The sequence below is a fragment of the Pituophis catenifer genome, unplaced genomic scaffold, assembly GCF_029215685.1.
Source record: "Pituophis catenifer annectens isolate HBS135680 unplaced genomic scaffold, rPitCat1.0.hap2 SCAF_1, whole genome shotgun sequence".
Taxonomy (NCBI): domain Eukaryota; kingdom Metazoa; phylum Chordata; class Lepidosauria; order Squamata; family Colubridae; genus Pituophis; species Pituophis catenifer.
The window spans coordinates 272,693,745-272,709,767 of NW_027256881.1; the positions used below are offsets into that span (position 1 = coordinate 272,693,745).

At 36.3% G+C, this 16,023-nt stretch overlaps 1 protein-coding gene across 1 annotated transcript in view; it reads left to right on the forward strand.

The window, feature by feature from the left end:
- HSD17B12 (hydroxysteroid 17-beta dehydrogenase 12) overlaps nucleotides 1–16,023 on the forward strand; it is a 60,097-nt gene that overhangs the window by 34,914 nt on the left and 9,160 nt on the right. The window contains exons 5-9 of the mRNA XM_070931218.1: nucleotides 1,280–1,344; nucleotides 4,779–4,823; nucleotides 7,809–7,843; nucleotides 9,869–9,950; nucleotides 12,161–12,226. Coding sequence (XP_070787319.1) covers nucleotides 1,280–1,344; nucleotides 4,779–4,823; nucleotides 7,809–7,843; nucleotides 9,869–9,950; nucleotides 12,161–12,226 — 293 coding nt within the window. The remainder of the gene's footprint in view (nucleotides 1–1,279; nucleotides 1,345–4,778; nucleotides 4,824–7,808; nucleotides 7,844–9,868; nucleotides 9,951–12,160; nucleotides 12,227–16,023) is intronic.

Here is a 16,023-nt window from a genome sequence, read left to right on the forward strand (position 1 = left end):
ATGTTCTATAGTCTAATTCAGTCTCAGTTGAAGAGTATCATTTATTCTTAGACATCATGAAGAAATACTCTTAATAGGGCTATAAATGATATTGATGTGCAGTTCATGATAGCAATTTGGCATATTAGAGCGAATAACCATACAGTAGTTTTACAGTATCTTTTGTGAAATAATTCAACTGATTAGAGAGAGAAATTCAAGAAAATCTTGACTCCTCACGACCACCTGGAGAAATTCATGTAGCTTTTTTGGCAGGATTTTCTGAAGAATATTGCCATTGCTTTCTTCTTAGAAGTGAGAGAGAATGAGTGCCCAAAGTTACCCAGCTGGCTTCAGGACTAAGGCAGACTAGACTCATAGTCTCCTAGTTACTAGCCAGGTGCTAGTACTTATTATACTTCTAGATACAATTAAAGAATGTTATTTGAAGTAGAAAGTAAGTACGGTAGTTAACACTTGCACCTGAATGAAAGAAAGAAGGCTGATATGATAGTTAATAAACTTTACTCATTTATTCTTTGGAGCCAATTTTGAAAAGGCATGTTCAGTTCTGTGCAAAAGTATTTTTCTCCTTTTGGTTATTTTGAATTTCTGCATGTCTTAGTTACTGAATATTATTAAGCTTCATGTAGGTTTATGTAAAGTTATGCAAGTTTTCTGTTCCGTTATGCAGATTCACTGGATTAAATTAAGTTTGGACCAAGTCAATGAAAAGCATGATTTTAAAAGAATGCAAATTCTAACTTATATAACTGTGTTTATGATTGGTACATATAGCTAAGGAAATGTTACTTGCTAAACAATGTAAAATACAACAGTTCTTACGATGAAGAACTTTATATGTCAATGCAAACTACTTATTGTAGTTTAAGTGACATGCAGCAGTCCAAGAGATTAAACTTTAAACAATGAAAATAACAACATTCTAGCAAACATGTTAGTTTATATGTAGTTGAACATTCAACATAATTACATGGCACTATACAACTGAATTTGTATTTTTCAGGCAACTCATAAAATTATGCATCTGGATCCAACCAAAGTAGCTTTTCTGATGCTTTATGACTTTAATAGAAGTGACACTATTGACAGTGTTTTTGGGTTCATTCTTGTTCTCTGCCTTGATTAATAACATGTTAAAGAACTTCAATACATGCATAATCTCAGGTCTATAGGACTGACATCCCACTTAACTATTTGATAAACACAGTGCTATCAAAACTTAATTTTAGAACATCATACATTCAAGGTGTATATTTAAAAATTATGTATGTTTCAGTGAACAACGTGGGCGTTTCATATGATTATCCTGAATATTTCCTCGAGATTCCAGATTTAGATAAAGTAAGTATTCATTTCCTTCCACATCTGCCTTTTTCATGTAATATTTAATATTAAATTTAAATATTTGTAAGTGTGACACTGGTTTCATTTCATTTGTTAATAGGATCATAATTGCAAAAGTACCGTATTTTTCGGAGTATAAGACGCACCGGAGTATAAAACGCACCTACCTTTTTTGGTTGTTGTTTTTTTAAATTTTTTTTAATTTTTTAGACAAACAAACATACAATGTATTTTCTTTGAACAGAGTATTTGGCTGGTTCACAAATTTAAACAGTGTTTAGTCATTTCAATTAAATTTACAATTTCTATATTTCCTTTTTGCCATATTTATTCCTCATTTATTTTTTTTTAAAAAAAACAATATTACCCTTCATTCTTATCTCTAATCTTAATCAAACTCAATTTTTCCCTTCTATTATATATTATACTCCTTCCCATTGTCATCTATTTTTATATCCATCCTCACATTGGTTAATTATTTAATATTACAGTTGTTTAATACAAATTCAACATTTTTATATAAATCAATTAGTTATAACTATCTTTTTTGTATATCAATATGAACATGAATATTCCAATTATTTCCATGCAATCCAATTTCTTACAAATCAATTAATTATATTTATCAATAATAATAAACCAAATAATTTTCCCCATATATTCCTCCAAACCACAACTTAACCATTTCTGCTTTCAATTCCTTAGTTAAATAGAGCTTTTTTTTCTTTTGCGTTTTAAAATCTTGAACTCTTCTCTTTTGCCCTAAATTTCCCATTGTTTGCACCTACCTTTTTTGGTGAGGAAAAAGAAAAAGAAATCTCTCTCTCTGCCTCATTTTGTCACGTTGCAGGAAAGAGCCTGCTTTACTTTCAGTTTCGTTTTTTCAGCATAGCTAGGGGAAAAAAAATCTGCTCCACCACTCTTTGCAGCAAGCAGGAGAGCCCTGTGCAAAACAGTTGAGAGCAAATCAGCTGAGAGTCGGGAAGCCGATCTAATCAACTTGTGTTAATTAACCTATGCTGAAGCTGGAAGGGGCTTTTTTTTCTTGCTGTTTGCTTGCAAGAAGGTAACTGCTGTGAGGCACAGGCCAAAGGGTGGGGGCCAGTGGATGGGCAGGGCTACATTCGGTGTATAAGATGCACCTAAATTTTCACCCCCTTTTGGGGGGGTTAAAAGGTGCGTCTTATACTCTGAAAAATACGGTATATATAAGAACTTATTAGCACCTCCCCTCCCCAGATTTAGAAACAGTCCTATGAATTGTTCATTAACTTCAAATTAAAATGTATAATGACTAATCCTAATCCAAGGAGTCAGGATACTTCACACCTTCAATACCTTCAATACCTTCATTAAAATCCCCAATATTAAGTGCATTAGTCTTGTTTGAATTAATGTTGTATTTACATCTTTGTCTCTCAGTTTTGTAGAAGTCTTTATTAAGGTTTTGTTTCACATGCAAGAAAAATAATTGAGGCTACTATACTGGCCATAAAAAGCAAGAATTGCTTTGTGTTTAACATATCCTGATTTTCTGAGCTGCACTTTAACCTGGTAAAATACATACAAGATTATTATAAACAAGGTTAAGCAATATCACATAAAACATATTAAAATGAGGTCTTTTATTACAATATTCTTTATATTAACTATATAGCAATAGCAGCTATACTTATATACCGCTTCACAGTGCTTTACAGCCCTCTCTAAGCAGTTTACAGAATTAAAGCATATTGCCTCCAACAATCTGGGTGCAATCTGGTTACCAACCTCGGAAAGATGGAAGGCTGAGTCAATCTTGAGCAACTCAGAATCGAGCTCCTGGAGTGAGCAGTGAGTTAGCCTGAGTAGTGTGCCACCACGGCTATGTGGAAATCTATGATGATAAAAATTCCACCCCAGCTCCCAAAACAACACCTAAAGAAAATACTGATTTATTGCCAACATGTTCAATTAATTTATGTCACACTTCACACAAAGATTCAAGATGAGAAAGTAGATTATTATGAAGGAGTTCTTTAAGCTGCACTAAAAAGGAAGATGGAAGAAACAATAGATAGTTGTACTTGCTCCTTGATGGCAGAAGTACATAATTTGGACCCCAAAAAGTATAGAGATATTTGCTGTTTCAAATTGTGATACTGCTTTTCTTTCAGGCTTTTCTTACCTACCGTTTATGTCTTCTTTTGCTCTATTGCTTCCTCAGCCGCCACCTCTGGAGTTTTGATTTAAGAAGATTCTGTCCCTCAGTACAGTCAGAACTTGTATTTGCAACTTCTTTCCCATCAAGACTCATTCTTGACTCAACTAATGAGTGAATGTATTCCTTTAAAACAGTTTATGTTTTAAATCTTGACTGAAACTCCAGACAGCTTACAACCCAGAAATAAAACAATATCTATTTGCGATAAAATAAAAACATTTAAAACAAATATTACCAGATTTTCAGTTCAAAATGGCACATCTGACATGTGAGTGTAATTTGGGGAAATGCCACGGGGAAAGGGTATCATTTGAACCCTTTCATTCAATTTTCATTCCCAATGTTGAGTGGGTAAGCCTGAACCCAGTGCATTCTAATGCTCGGTATCAATGAAGTCCAGTCTTGAATCTCTTTTTCTGGTACTTTATGATGCTGTAGAAAAGGAAGAGAAGCATCAATAATTTATATACATGTCATGTATATGTTTGTAATTTATACACATATGTTTGATATCAAAACACAACAATCTGCAATTAGATTCAATCCAGTCACAGTATCTTGCAGGGTGAAAAGATCATGAAGTGGGAAAGTCTTAATTTTACCATTTGCTCCACATGGCTATGCTCCATTTTTTCATAATAACTCATCCTAAGTGGGTGTGTGATAAAAATTTTATTTTTTCACTTCAGTCTGTCATCTGGTCTGAACATTAGTTTAATTCAGAGATTCTAAAGCCATAATCTGTAGTTTTCAAAACACTACACTTAGCAAAGTTAAAGAAGTGAATTAATGCCTTATATTTCCATATCAGTCTCAATAATCATATCCTCTGCATTCAAGAAGGGATATCAAAAACCCTCTGACAGTAGTTATCATTGTAGAGATTATATCCATGAAATTTTCAGGACAATTTGACCTAAAATGATCATTTTAAGGCATATTTTAAATTAAATATATAAAAAGAAGTTTGAGACAATACATTGATGTAGCATGGTTGTATAAACTCTGCCAAGTAAAGTATATTACATTTCTGATTCTTCAGTACTATAACTTTGAATTCTGGATCCAGAAATCAAATCAAATCAAATCAATAAATTACAAGATCCCAATTGGGCTCCAAATTTTGATCAGATAATTTCTACATAGTATATACTCTAGTCATCTTCGTTACTGCAGACTTTTAAATCAAGAATTCATAATATGCTGTTATGTTTTTTCTCCATTACAGCAAATTGACAAGATGATAAATGTTAATGCCCTAGCTATGTGCAAGGTAAGTGCCATTTTTGGGAAGTTGTGCTAATGCAGGAGAATTGACTATTTTGCATATAGAGTAATAAAAGTATTTGTTTAAAACAATTTGTGTGCAATTTCATCTCTGTAAAGCAGGTGCAATTATAGAGGCTTCTCTGTTGAGTTTCTCCATAAATCCATTTTTGTCTAGACTCTAGCAGCCTCTAGAAGTTTCTATTTATGTTAATAGTATAACATTTTCCTGGAGAAGAAAAGGTAAAAGGTACTTGAAGTTGTTCATACCTGCGCCTGTCCAGCCATTTTGGTATTTTTTTTAGACAAATGTTTTCTTATTCTAGAAAAGAGGTATGTAGAAAGTATCAATATGCTACATCAGAAATATAGGTAGTCCTCGATTTATGACCACAATTGAGCCCAAAATTTCTGTTGCTAAATGAGACAGTTGTTAAATAAGTCTGGCCCTATTTTATGACCTTTCCTGCTACAGTTAAGTGAATCGCAGCAGCTGTTAGGTAAGTAACACGGTTGTTAAGTGAATCTGTCTTTCCCATTGATTTGCTTGTCAGAAGGCTTCAAAAAATGATGCCGGGACACTACAGCTGTCATAAATATGAGTCAGTTGCCAATAGCTAAATTGTATCATAGAAATAGCATTTACAGTAGTGACCAAAATTGTGGAAACCTTTTGGGGAAACTATATTTTTCTTCTAATTTCTTCATAACTGTAGCCTTGTTCACTTAATAATACTATTTTACATTGCTTTCTGGGTGACCAGTCAACGTTTTGCACCATTACTTTATTAAATTACTTCAATTTTATTACATTTTACAAGCTCACTTAATGAAAGAACACAAAAAACCCCAACCAATTTGATAGCGATCACATAACACACTGACAGATGTCCTCCTCTCAGCTTCAATACATGACATCAATAACTGAATCCTATTGCGATCTGATTGGCTCATTGCCAAAACAAGATGACCCTTGATTGGCTCTCTAAACACATGCTCATTGGCTACAATCAGATGAAGGAAAGCTACCTGATATCAACCTAAGCAAGTTGTGCTTCCTTTTTCTGGTTATTTGGCTATAACTTTTCATACAGATAATTGAACAAACTTTGTTGCATTACATTCTTGATTAAATTTTTTTAATATTTGTATTTCATGTTTTTTAATTCTGGCTGTACACCGCCCTGAGTCCTCAGGGAGAAGGGCGGTATATAAATTTAAAAATAAAATAAAATAAATAAATAAAAATAAAAATTATCTTTCCATTGATATATAATTTTATACATGAATTTTTTGGTACTACTCCAAAAAAAGTGGTGTTATTAGCCATCAAATCTCAAAAATACACTTTTCCCAAAAGGTTTCCACAATTTTGGCCACTACTGTAGTCACTTTGACCATATACTACTTCACTGTGCTTCACAGCACTCTCTAAGCGGTTTTACAGAATCGGCATATAAATTCCAGCATTTGTTTTGAATTTGTTTCAGTTCTTTAGAATGCCGAGTTCTCTTACTAAATTGGTCCCTAATATACTGCATTACATTTTGTATCTGAAATATAATCATCTGAAATTAGTATGATCTTTTAATTTATCTAATTCAAGTAATTGCATGGCAATTTATCATAAACAGCCAATATGATTTTTAAAAATGGTTAATAATGAAATGTCACAGAAAATTTTGCATCATTATCTTTTCCACAATTCTTTGTCAGACTGTGTATTAGGGGAACAGGTGGCAAAAGAAGCCCAATGTTAGGGCAGATGTTGTGGCCATAAAACTTGCAATTTGAATTAGATTCAAAATGAAAATTGTAGATTGGATCATGTTCTCATAATGGTGGTTATACTGTAAAAAACAGTATATTTTTTGATAAAATACATTCTTTTTTAATGGTAACTGCTATAGTACAGTTGATATATTAAAATATAAATTAAGTTTCTCATGGTTTTGGCTGGAGAACCATTTTTTTCTTATATAACAATTTATTTCAAAAATAAGAAAACTATTTTTTCTTACTTTCAGAATCATTTTTTAATATTAAAAGCTGGCTAACACAAATTGTTGCATAAGATAAAAGACAGCATTAGGTGATCTGTGGCAAAGTAAAATAATTGTAGCTTTCAGTGGCTTTCTTTTCTAGATTACTTACTTACTTATTTAGGAACATTTATATGGCCACCCAACTTACTCAGTGATTACAAAACAATGGAAATTTTTAAAATCACAAAGCAAAAACTTTTGATTTCTTTGTGTGATCAACAGCCTGGAAAATGTTCATCTTTTTTGCCTATTTATGCTGTACCTTCCTCTTTCCTCTTAAGATGAAATGGATTATGAGAAGTGCCTCATACAATCTCCCACTTAATCATGCGGCTGAGACGTATAGAATTGTAATCCATGATCAGTTGACTTTTGTTTCATAATTCTGGTAAGCCAGAGGTGTCAAACTCGCGGCCCACGGGCCAGATGCATCACATGCTGGCCCCGCCCACCCCCGTTTTAGTGAAAGGGAAAGTTGCAATATGTCACGTGATGACGTGATGACGCAACTTGGACACCCCTCCTATAAGTGATCTAGACTGCCATTGCTGATATCTCTCATACAATTGCATTGTTCAACCACTTTTGCTTCCCTTGCTGTGATATTAATTAAATTTGATTTCTTGCACTGTCTAGCATCAGCACTAGATATTTGAGAAATTTATCTGTGTAACATACAGAAGTTCTGAAACCATACTATGATAATACAAAATCAGACAGACTGATTAAGTTGTTTATGAGTGCAGCTTATCTGAGTTGCTCAACATGTTTTATTAAAGAACCAAACTGCATAAGTAGAATAAAAATACATTGCCTTACAAATGACGGCCTTCAAATTCTTCTATAATTCTTTGAGGTGAAGAGAGGTCAGCTGTTTTGTGAGAGGGCTTTCCTCAGTCTGTTTTCTGCATATTACTCAATCGTTTTTTTTAATATATTTTTTTCAGATGACACAATTGGTGCTTCCTCGCATGGTGGAAAGGTGAGTCACATAAACACATCCAGTCAGCCATTATTATTTATAGGGGAAAATCCTTTCTTTGAAAAATTCATTACTGTGACTAATCAGTCAGGCCTCCATGTTTTATTGGCAGTGTAATGCTGTGTGAGTCATGGGATTGGGTGCATGAATCATCAGACCGTGAAAGCCTATCTTTACTTGATTCCCTTTTTTATTTTATTTTCACTGTTTGGTGATTTCTTTTTAAAATGGAATTTAAAAACCTGAATGACTCATCAGTGAGAACTCAACAACAAGCTACTCTGTGTGTGGGTGGCTATGTTTCTGGGATGTTCCTGGGAATAACCTTAAAGCCATTCCTGAGTATCACTGGAAGGAAAACAGAGAGAATAGAGAGAACAAGCTTTACTTATATGGCAGGTACAGAAAATTCATGCACAAAAGCACAAGACTCTGGAATAATAAGGGGTTAAGAGGTGGCAACCTTTCAGTATTAGTGTAGATTGTACTTTTGGCATTTTTCCATTTATGCCGTTGTTACATGAGGTAGATAATTTTTCTGTAAAATTAAAAATTATTGCTTGCCTAAAGGTAAAGGGTCCCCCTCGCACATATGTGCTATACGGAAGATCCCGGACCTGCGCACGTTTCGCCGTGCTCTCAAAACTTTTCTATTTCAGCAAGCTGGCCTGGCCTAACTCCCATCTTTTAAATTTTTTAAATTTTTAATTTGTGATTTTATAAATTGGGTGTTTTAATCTGTGTTTCGGCCGAAATATTTAATAATTTTAAGGGATTTTTTAATATTTGTATTATCTGTATTTTATCTTGGCTGTTCACCGCCCTGAGTCCTTCGGGAGTAGGGCGGTATAGAAATTTGATTAATAAATAAATAATAAATAATAATAAATAAATAGTCGTTCCCGACTCTTGCTTGCTTAGTTCCTTCCAATTATATGGATAGATAAAACCATTTTATTACAAGTATCTCTCATCTTCATCCAGCTTGATATACTTCTTTTTGAACCACGGTATTTGGTTCTGCATTAAAGTGTCTTCTGCTGCCTGCAGATTCTTTCCTCCTTGCCTAAGTAGTCCATTTTTCTATCCAGACTCATTTGTTCAGGTCTCTTCATGGTTGGAGAAAGCCAAAAAACTTAGAGATTTTGGCCATTAAAAACATTTTTCCTTCTTGACTGTTTAAAGAATTTATTGATTGAGCAAGATCTTCCTTGGTTTCACATAAGCTCTTGCTGAAATTAAAGTTGGTACTGAAGTCTTATTTTTTGGTAAAGTCTCCTGGATTTGATAAGTAAAAAGAATATCTTCCCCATATCAGTTTCACAGTTTTTGAATGCTTCTGAGTTGAACTTTGTCACGTGCTCAGGGTTAAGCTTCCCATTTAGCTTTTCATATTTACTATTTAACACATCGATAGTTTTGCATAATGTATAGTCCATTCACCCGCACAAGAATCATTCCAGTGGCTCAGATTTTGGTGAAAGGCATTCTCCATTCTGCTTGTTGCAAGCTGGTTGAGAAGAATTCAAATGACAATTATGTGACCCATGTGACACTGTGATGATCATACATTGAATGCTTGCTAGTTGTGAAGTGCCTGAATGATAACCTTCATTATCAACAGGATACTGCGACAGTCATAAATGCAAGGATTGGCCACAATCATAGGGATTTTTTTCTGAACTGTTATAACTTTTAACAGTCATTAAACAAGGCAGTCAGTAAGTGAGGAGTATTGTATGTATATGAGAAACCACCAAGAAATCTCAGGTTTGTATCCTATACTGGGAATTTATTGTTTTTTTAAAAAAAAAATTAAAAAAAGAGCAGCCAGGAAGAAGGTAGCAGCAGACCATATCTACATTGCTGCCCTGAAAACTACATGGCTATTCTAGACAATCACTAGGAGTCAAGTGCAAGGATTTTTTATGCAAATACTTATGGATGTTATAGTTAACATTTGCATATTTTAGGCTTCTGTTTTGTTTCAACAAATTTATAATTTATATTCTGTGTGTCTTTCAGGTCCAAGGGAATCATAATTAATGTCACTTCTATATCTGCATTAGCAAAAATTCCATTTTTAACTCTTTATTCAGCAAGCAAGGTACATATATGGGGAAAACATAGTGTCTGTATTTTTTTTCATTCTTCAACTGAACTGCTTATTGGCAAATGCAATATTTGCAATAGTCTTTTTTAAAGAGGATAATGTTTTCCTTATTTCATGAAAGTGAATACAGAGATCTTGGAATTAGTCTTTTTAATTCAGATTTTAAAATGAAATGTACTTATAACTTTGTAGGTGTGGGACAGCCTTCTATTTAAAAATATAGTTTGCCTCCTTCAGCTTTGTGCAAGGAATCTGAATTTAAGTTGGTTCAAATGCCACTGTTTTAAGGAAGTATTTTCATGTGAGCACAATTCTTAAAACCTTCCAATTGTTTTTATGAATGTATACATTTTGATTTACACTAAGTACATACATAGTTTTTACTATTTGTAGCCAATTATAGTTCCCAAAGCCTAGTTTCTTTCAAGTAATCATAGCAAAGGTTAATAATAAATTCACTTCAGACAATACCCTAAACTGCAGTTATTCTCAAACCAACATCCCTACTATTCTGGCAGCCACATTAGAGGAAGGAAGAGGGAACATGTGAGCATAGTATACTAATTATATAAACATTCTCTGCCATGGAAGCTTAGTGGCTAACGCTGGCTCAGTCATATCGTGTCTGTCAAAACTACTATTCCCAGGATTATTGCAAGAAAAATATTGGAGGAGGGAATGCTTTCTTTTTTAAATGATATTATTGCTTAAAAATATAAATCAAAGGTATAGAATGCTTAAGTAGCAGTAAATAATAAAATAAATGTAACTAACAAATGTGAAAAAACACAAAAACACTTTACAGAACTTACAAACTATATATTTAATTTCCAGCTTTCTGGACTGGGGGGGTGGCAGGGGTGAAGAGGGGATGGTTCCATGCAAGCGGGCATGCGTGCCTGCTGCATGCGCAAACGGAGCATGCATACATGCGCTCACCCATTGCTCATACAAGTGCTCGCCCACCATTTCTGCAGCTTGATTCTGAACCACTCAAGGCCCGGTAGTGGACCAGGGGTTGGAGACTCTTGCTTTGTAATAAAAAGGTAGCCAATCAACCCTTGTTCATCACTGAGGTGACAAGAAAGCTTGAAAAAAGTTCCTAAGAGACATATTTAATAGCTTGCAGAAACCTGTGGTTTTATGCAAAATTGGTATCGATAAGTACCTAGAGTTTGAGGAGTGCTATATTGATGTAAGAACTGAGGGAAAAAAAGGAAATGAGCAGCAAATTCAAACATACAAAGTGAAGCAAGGTTACTGCTAAAATGTGAGTTCCACACCCAAAAAACTCTTTGTGGCTGGACAGTTGAACACTCAAACCAGTTCCTCATAATCTAAAGTAATGTAGCACGAATACAATCTTGAGTTTTATGACTTTTCTGGAATATATCTTCCTGTTCTGTTTAAGGTATATGAACAATATACTATAGATTATGAATATGTTTAGTTGATCATACAATACAAGTTAGATATACAACTTATATTACTACTTTAATAATTTAATGCCACATTAAGGCCACACTTGGAATACTGCATTCAGTTTTGGTCACCATGATGTAAAAAAGATGTTGAGACTCTAGAATGAGTGCACAGAAGATCAACAAAGATGCTTAGGGGACTGGAGGCTAAAACATATGAAGAATGGTTGCTGGAACTAGGTATGTCTAGTTTAATAAAAAGAAGGACTAGGGGTGACATGATAGCAGTGTTTCAATATCTCAGGGGTTGCCACAAAGGAGGGAGTCAAGCTATACTCCAAACCACCTGAGGACAGGACAACAAGCAATGGATAGAAACTAAGCAAGGAGAGAAGCAACTTAGAACTAAGGAGAAATTTCCTGACAGTTAGAACAATTAATCAGTGTAACAACTTGCCTCCAGAAGTTGTGAATGCTCCAACACTGGAAGTTTTTAAGAAGAGATAGGACAACTATTTTTCTGAAATGGTATAGGGTTTCCTGCCTAAGCAGGGGGTTGGACTTGAAAACCTCCATGGTCCCTTCCAACTCTGTTATTCTATTATTCTATTACAAGTATTACTCACATTTCCTTACAATGTACAAAATTCGTAGTTTGGAATGCTGTTTTCCACACTACATGGTTTACAATTAATGGCAAGGTATGTAAAATTTACAGTATATGATTTATTTGCAGTTTCATATTGTGCATTCCTACCACTATGTTTCTTTACATGTATTTAGGTTTTTGCAGATTTCTTTTCTCAAGCCCTCAGCCAGGAATACAAAGAAAAAGGTATCCTTGTGCAGGTTAGTGTGATTGATCTGTTTTGATACTGTATGTGTAATTAACCTGATAGTATGGGATGCTAGAGATTAAAATACACTCAAATTATTCCTTATATGAAAGACAGTTGTAGGTACCATTGCCAAAAATAAATTAGTAGGCAGTTCCTTGAATCAAAGTATTTTCATTATAGTGCTGACTTTATGAAATACCATCTTTAAAGCTTTATTCTGCTAATCGTCTGGCTGATAGAGAGCTTTTAGTTAATTTGGAGGGTTTTTTTATTTACTTGCTTTTACTGCAAGAGTTATGTGACCATTTTTGAACTCTATTTTTTAGCATTAGCATTATACCCTCACATGTTATGTAGCATATTGGGTCTTGGATGAGTACCTCAGCATCTTTCCATGTGAATTTTAGAGTGTTTAAGTCTTCCATGAACTTTCTTTGCCATGTATTTTAAGGGCATCTTCTTGGTCATTTGGCAGAAGGGGAGTCCTTATCATTGCCACCTTTCGGATTCGAACATTCTCCACTTTCAATACTTTTTGAATTCTATCACTACTTAATCTGGGGTTGCAAATGTCCTTTAGGCAATTAATTTAAAGTTGTAGGGTCACATGATCCTCCATTTCCTACATATTACCTTGCATTTTAGAAAATGAAGTTAAAATCTCGTCTCCTTCATCAGCTTCTGCGGTAGGGTATTTCCATTTACAGCAGGGGTGTCAAACCAATTTCATTGAGGGCCACATCAGGGTTTGACCTTGGGGGGGGTGAAGTGGGCGTGGTCAGAGTGAATGTGGCCAGCTCGATGTCACTTGTGTCGGGGGTTCCTGAGGTGGCCTGAACGCTCTGCCAATGAAAACGGGCTCCTGAGCTCCATTTTCGGCCGCGATGGCCTCCTGCAACCTTCTGCCAGTGAAAACAGAGTTTGGGAGTGCCGCCCGTGGCCCTCGCGACTTCCATTTTTGGCTACTATCGCCTCCTGCAACCCTCTGCCAGCGAAAACGGAGTTTGGGAGAGCTCCATTTTCACTGGCAGAGGGACTGGAGGCTGGTCCTTCGCTGTTTCCAGCGCACCCTCGCAGGCCAGATCTAAGCACCCAGCAGGCCGGATCCAGTCCCCAGGGCCTTGAGTTTGACACCCCTGATTTACAGCATTTTCTAACATCAGGAACATTCAAAAGAGTATAGTGAAAATTTAAAAATATCAAAAGAGCATGGGAAGCAAAGACTGTGAAGACATATCACATCCCCCAAAATGACAAAATTTTAGAGCAATTACTTAACTCTTCTAAATAATTTATTTTCCACTGCATGTGAGAAGATGTTTTTTAAAAAAAACTAGAAGAGGATCGCTGGGGCTGGGATGCAAGCTATTGTATACCACCCTGATTGCAGGGAAGCTACACCTATTAGATTGGTCCACCCCAAGTTAACTAATGGATCAAATTAGATTTCAGAAGGCGCTTGGGGTTGTTCTGGAGGGCTTACTGCATGTCTGACTGAGGTCCTGACAGCATTGGTTGCACTTTTAGATGGCTTCTGTGAGAACAGGATGATAAGGTGCACACTTGACCTTTCAGGCCTGTAAATCATGATATCTGGAGTGGTGTTGGGAATGGGTGGCACAGTGTTGTGCTTGTTTTTCCTTCTTCCAGGAAAAACGAGGAAAAAACGAGCATAACACTGTGCCAAACTATTAAAAAAAATAATTACTCAGATAAGTATTAGTGAACAGCAAAAGAAATAGATTTTTTTTTAACCTTAGGAAAACATCAATCAAATTTTAAATCAAACTTTAAAACTCTTGTTAAATTGAAAACGAGTAATTTAGGAATAAGAGCCAGTTTAGTGTATTTGGTAGGCATCAGGCTAGAAACATGAAGACTATGAGTTCTAATCCTGCCTTAAGCACAAAGCCAGCTGGTTGACCTTGTAGCATCACTCTCTCTCAGCCCTAGGAAGGAGGCCAGGGCAAACCATTTTTGAAAAGCCATGCCAAGAAAGCTGCAACGACTTGTCCAGGCAATTTCCAAGAATCAGACACAATTGAATGGAGGAAAAAAATTAGAAATATCTTGCTAATATGGAATCTTTTGTTAAAGTAACATCCTGCGGACCAGTTTTTAAGTGAAAAACTGCAAAATGATACCTCTTTTAACAGTATTACAATATTTAATATTTTATCCTTTGGTGCTACCCAGTACAATAATCGAACAATGCAGTTTGAAGATTAAATTTCCATTTCAAAATACCTCAGTACAATGTTCCTAATGAATTAATCCATGATACATAAGCTACGTACACTTAATATCAGATAAATTGATCTTTAACTCAGTCATGTATGAACAAAGGAGATCATTTAATGTTGCTTCTAAATCAATGATTTATTGTAGCCAACCACAATTGGGACTAGCAGCTGTATTAATGAAGCTGTTGCTAAATGGGAAATCACATTTCCTCATGTTCCCCTCCCTTTGGAATGTTTACCCTGGTGTTGGGATAGCTAACTCAAAATTTGCAAGAATAATTAGTTTCATGCCTTCCTCTTTAGTTTGTCTCCTAACTACTTCCCCACTCTTTTCAATTTTTATTCCAGCTGGGTGCTGGAATGCTTTCAATGTGTAGAGGTAATTCTTAACTTAAAACCACGGTTGGGACCAGAATTTTCATTGCTAAGCAAGGCAGTTGTTAAAGAAACCTGCCTGGGCCCAAAGCATAACTGAATGTGGGCTGCCACTTCAGGGTAGCTCTTTAATCTACCATTTCCCCAATGGGAGTTTATAATCGTGTTCATGTAATGACATGAATGACACTGTGAATATCACACTTCTCCGTCATAGTGGAAGCAGCATCCAAGAATGGGTTGTCTCGTCTATCGGCCAATGAGACTCAGTCTGTCAAAGCTTTGAGGACACTCCCTCTGCCAACGGTCCAGCTTTTGACTCAGTCTGGTCGAAGGCTGTTGTGGTTGTATTAGCTCACCCATTTCTGGATAGCTGCTTCACTTTTATTTAGAATTTTATTTAGATTTTTTCTTGATTTTTGTTTCCTTTGTGTTTCTGTGTTTTGTGCTTGAACTGACAGCCTGCTCCCAGGCTAGGCTGGTGAAGTGGGCTTTTCCAGTGAGAAAGGCTGTTAGCCAGATATTGCTGAGTAACTGGCCAGAGGTTTTATTCCTGGCAGGGCAGCGAGCGAAGTCCACCTTGCTACCACTGACTCTTGGGCTACGCTGGGCTCAAAATTGCCCATTTCCACTCGGACGCTTCCGTGTGTCGGGCTGTCAGCCGAGGACCTGTCAAACGGCTGAGGCAAGAGACAAATAGTGAGTTCAGCGCCGGGCGGCTGCCCCTTTAGCCCAGCCTCAGCCTTCGGGCTTTTGAGGCATCGGAGTCCCTGCCCGTTATCCGTGCAAACTTCTCTGATAGCAGAAGCTGTTTTGCCATGCTTGGAGCGCAGTGGAGCTGTTTAAGCCAACCTGTGATTTTTAAATGGCGGAGGAAGCCACAGCAGCCACCGTGAGTGCTGGGGCCAGCACGCCCGTCATGAATCCAGATCTCTTGGCCCCTGACAGGACAGATTTGGCGGCCACTCTGGGCAGCAAGCCTCGGGCAAGAGAACTAAGGCAATGATCTGTCCCCGTCCCCACACACACACACACAGCCAGTCGAGGGTTAAGGAAACACTTTGGAACGCACCCAGTTCTTATCTCCGACTTGGCAGCTCATGCTCGGAGCTTTCTTCCTCCGATGGGACAGGCTCAGAGGGCGGGGCCACAACAGGCAAAGACCCCCAAACATCGGGGAGCCTCCCAG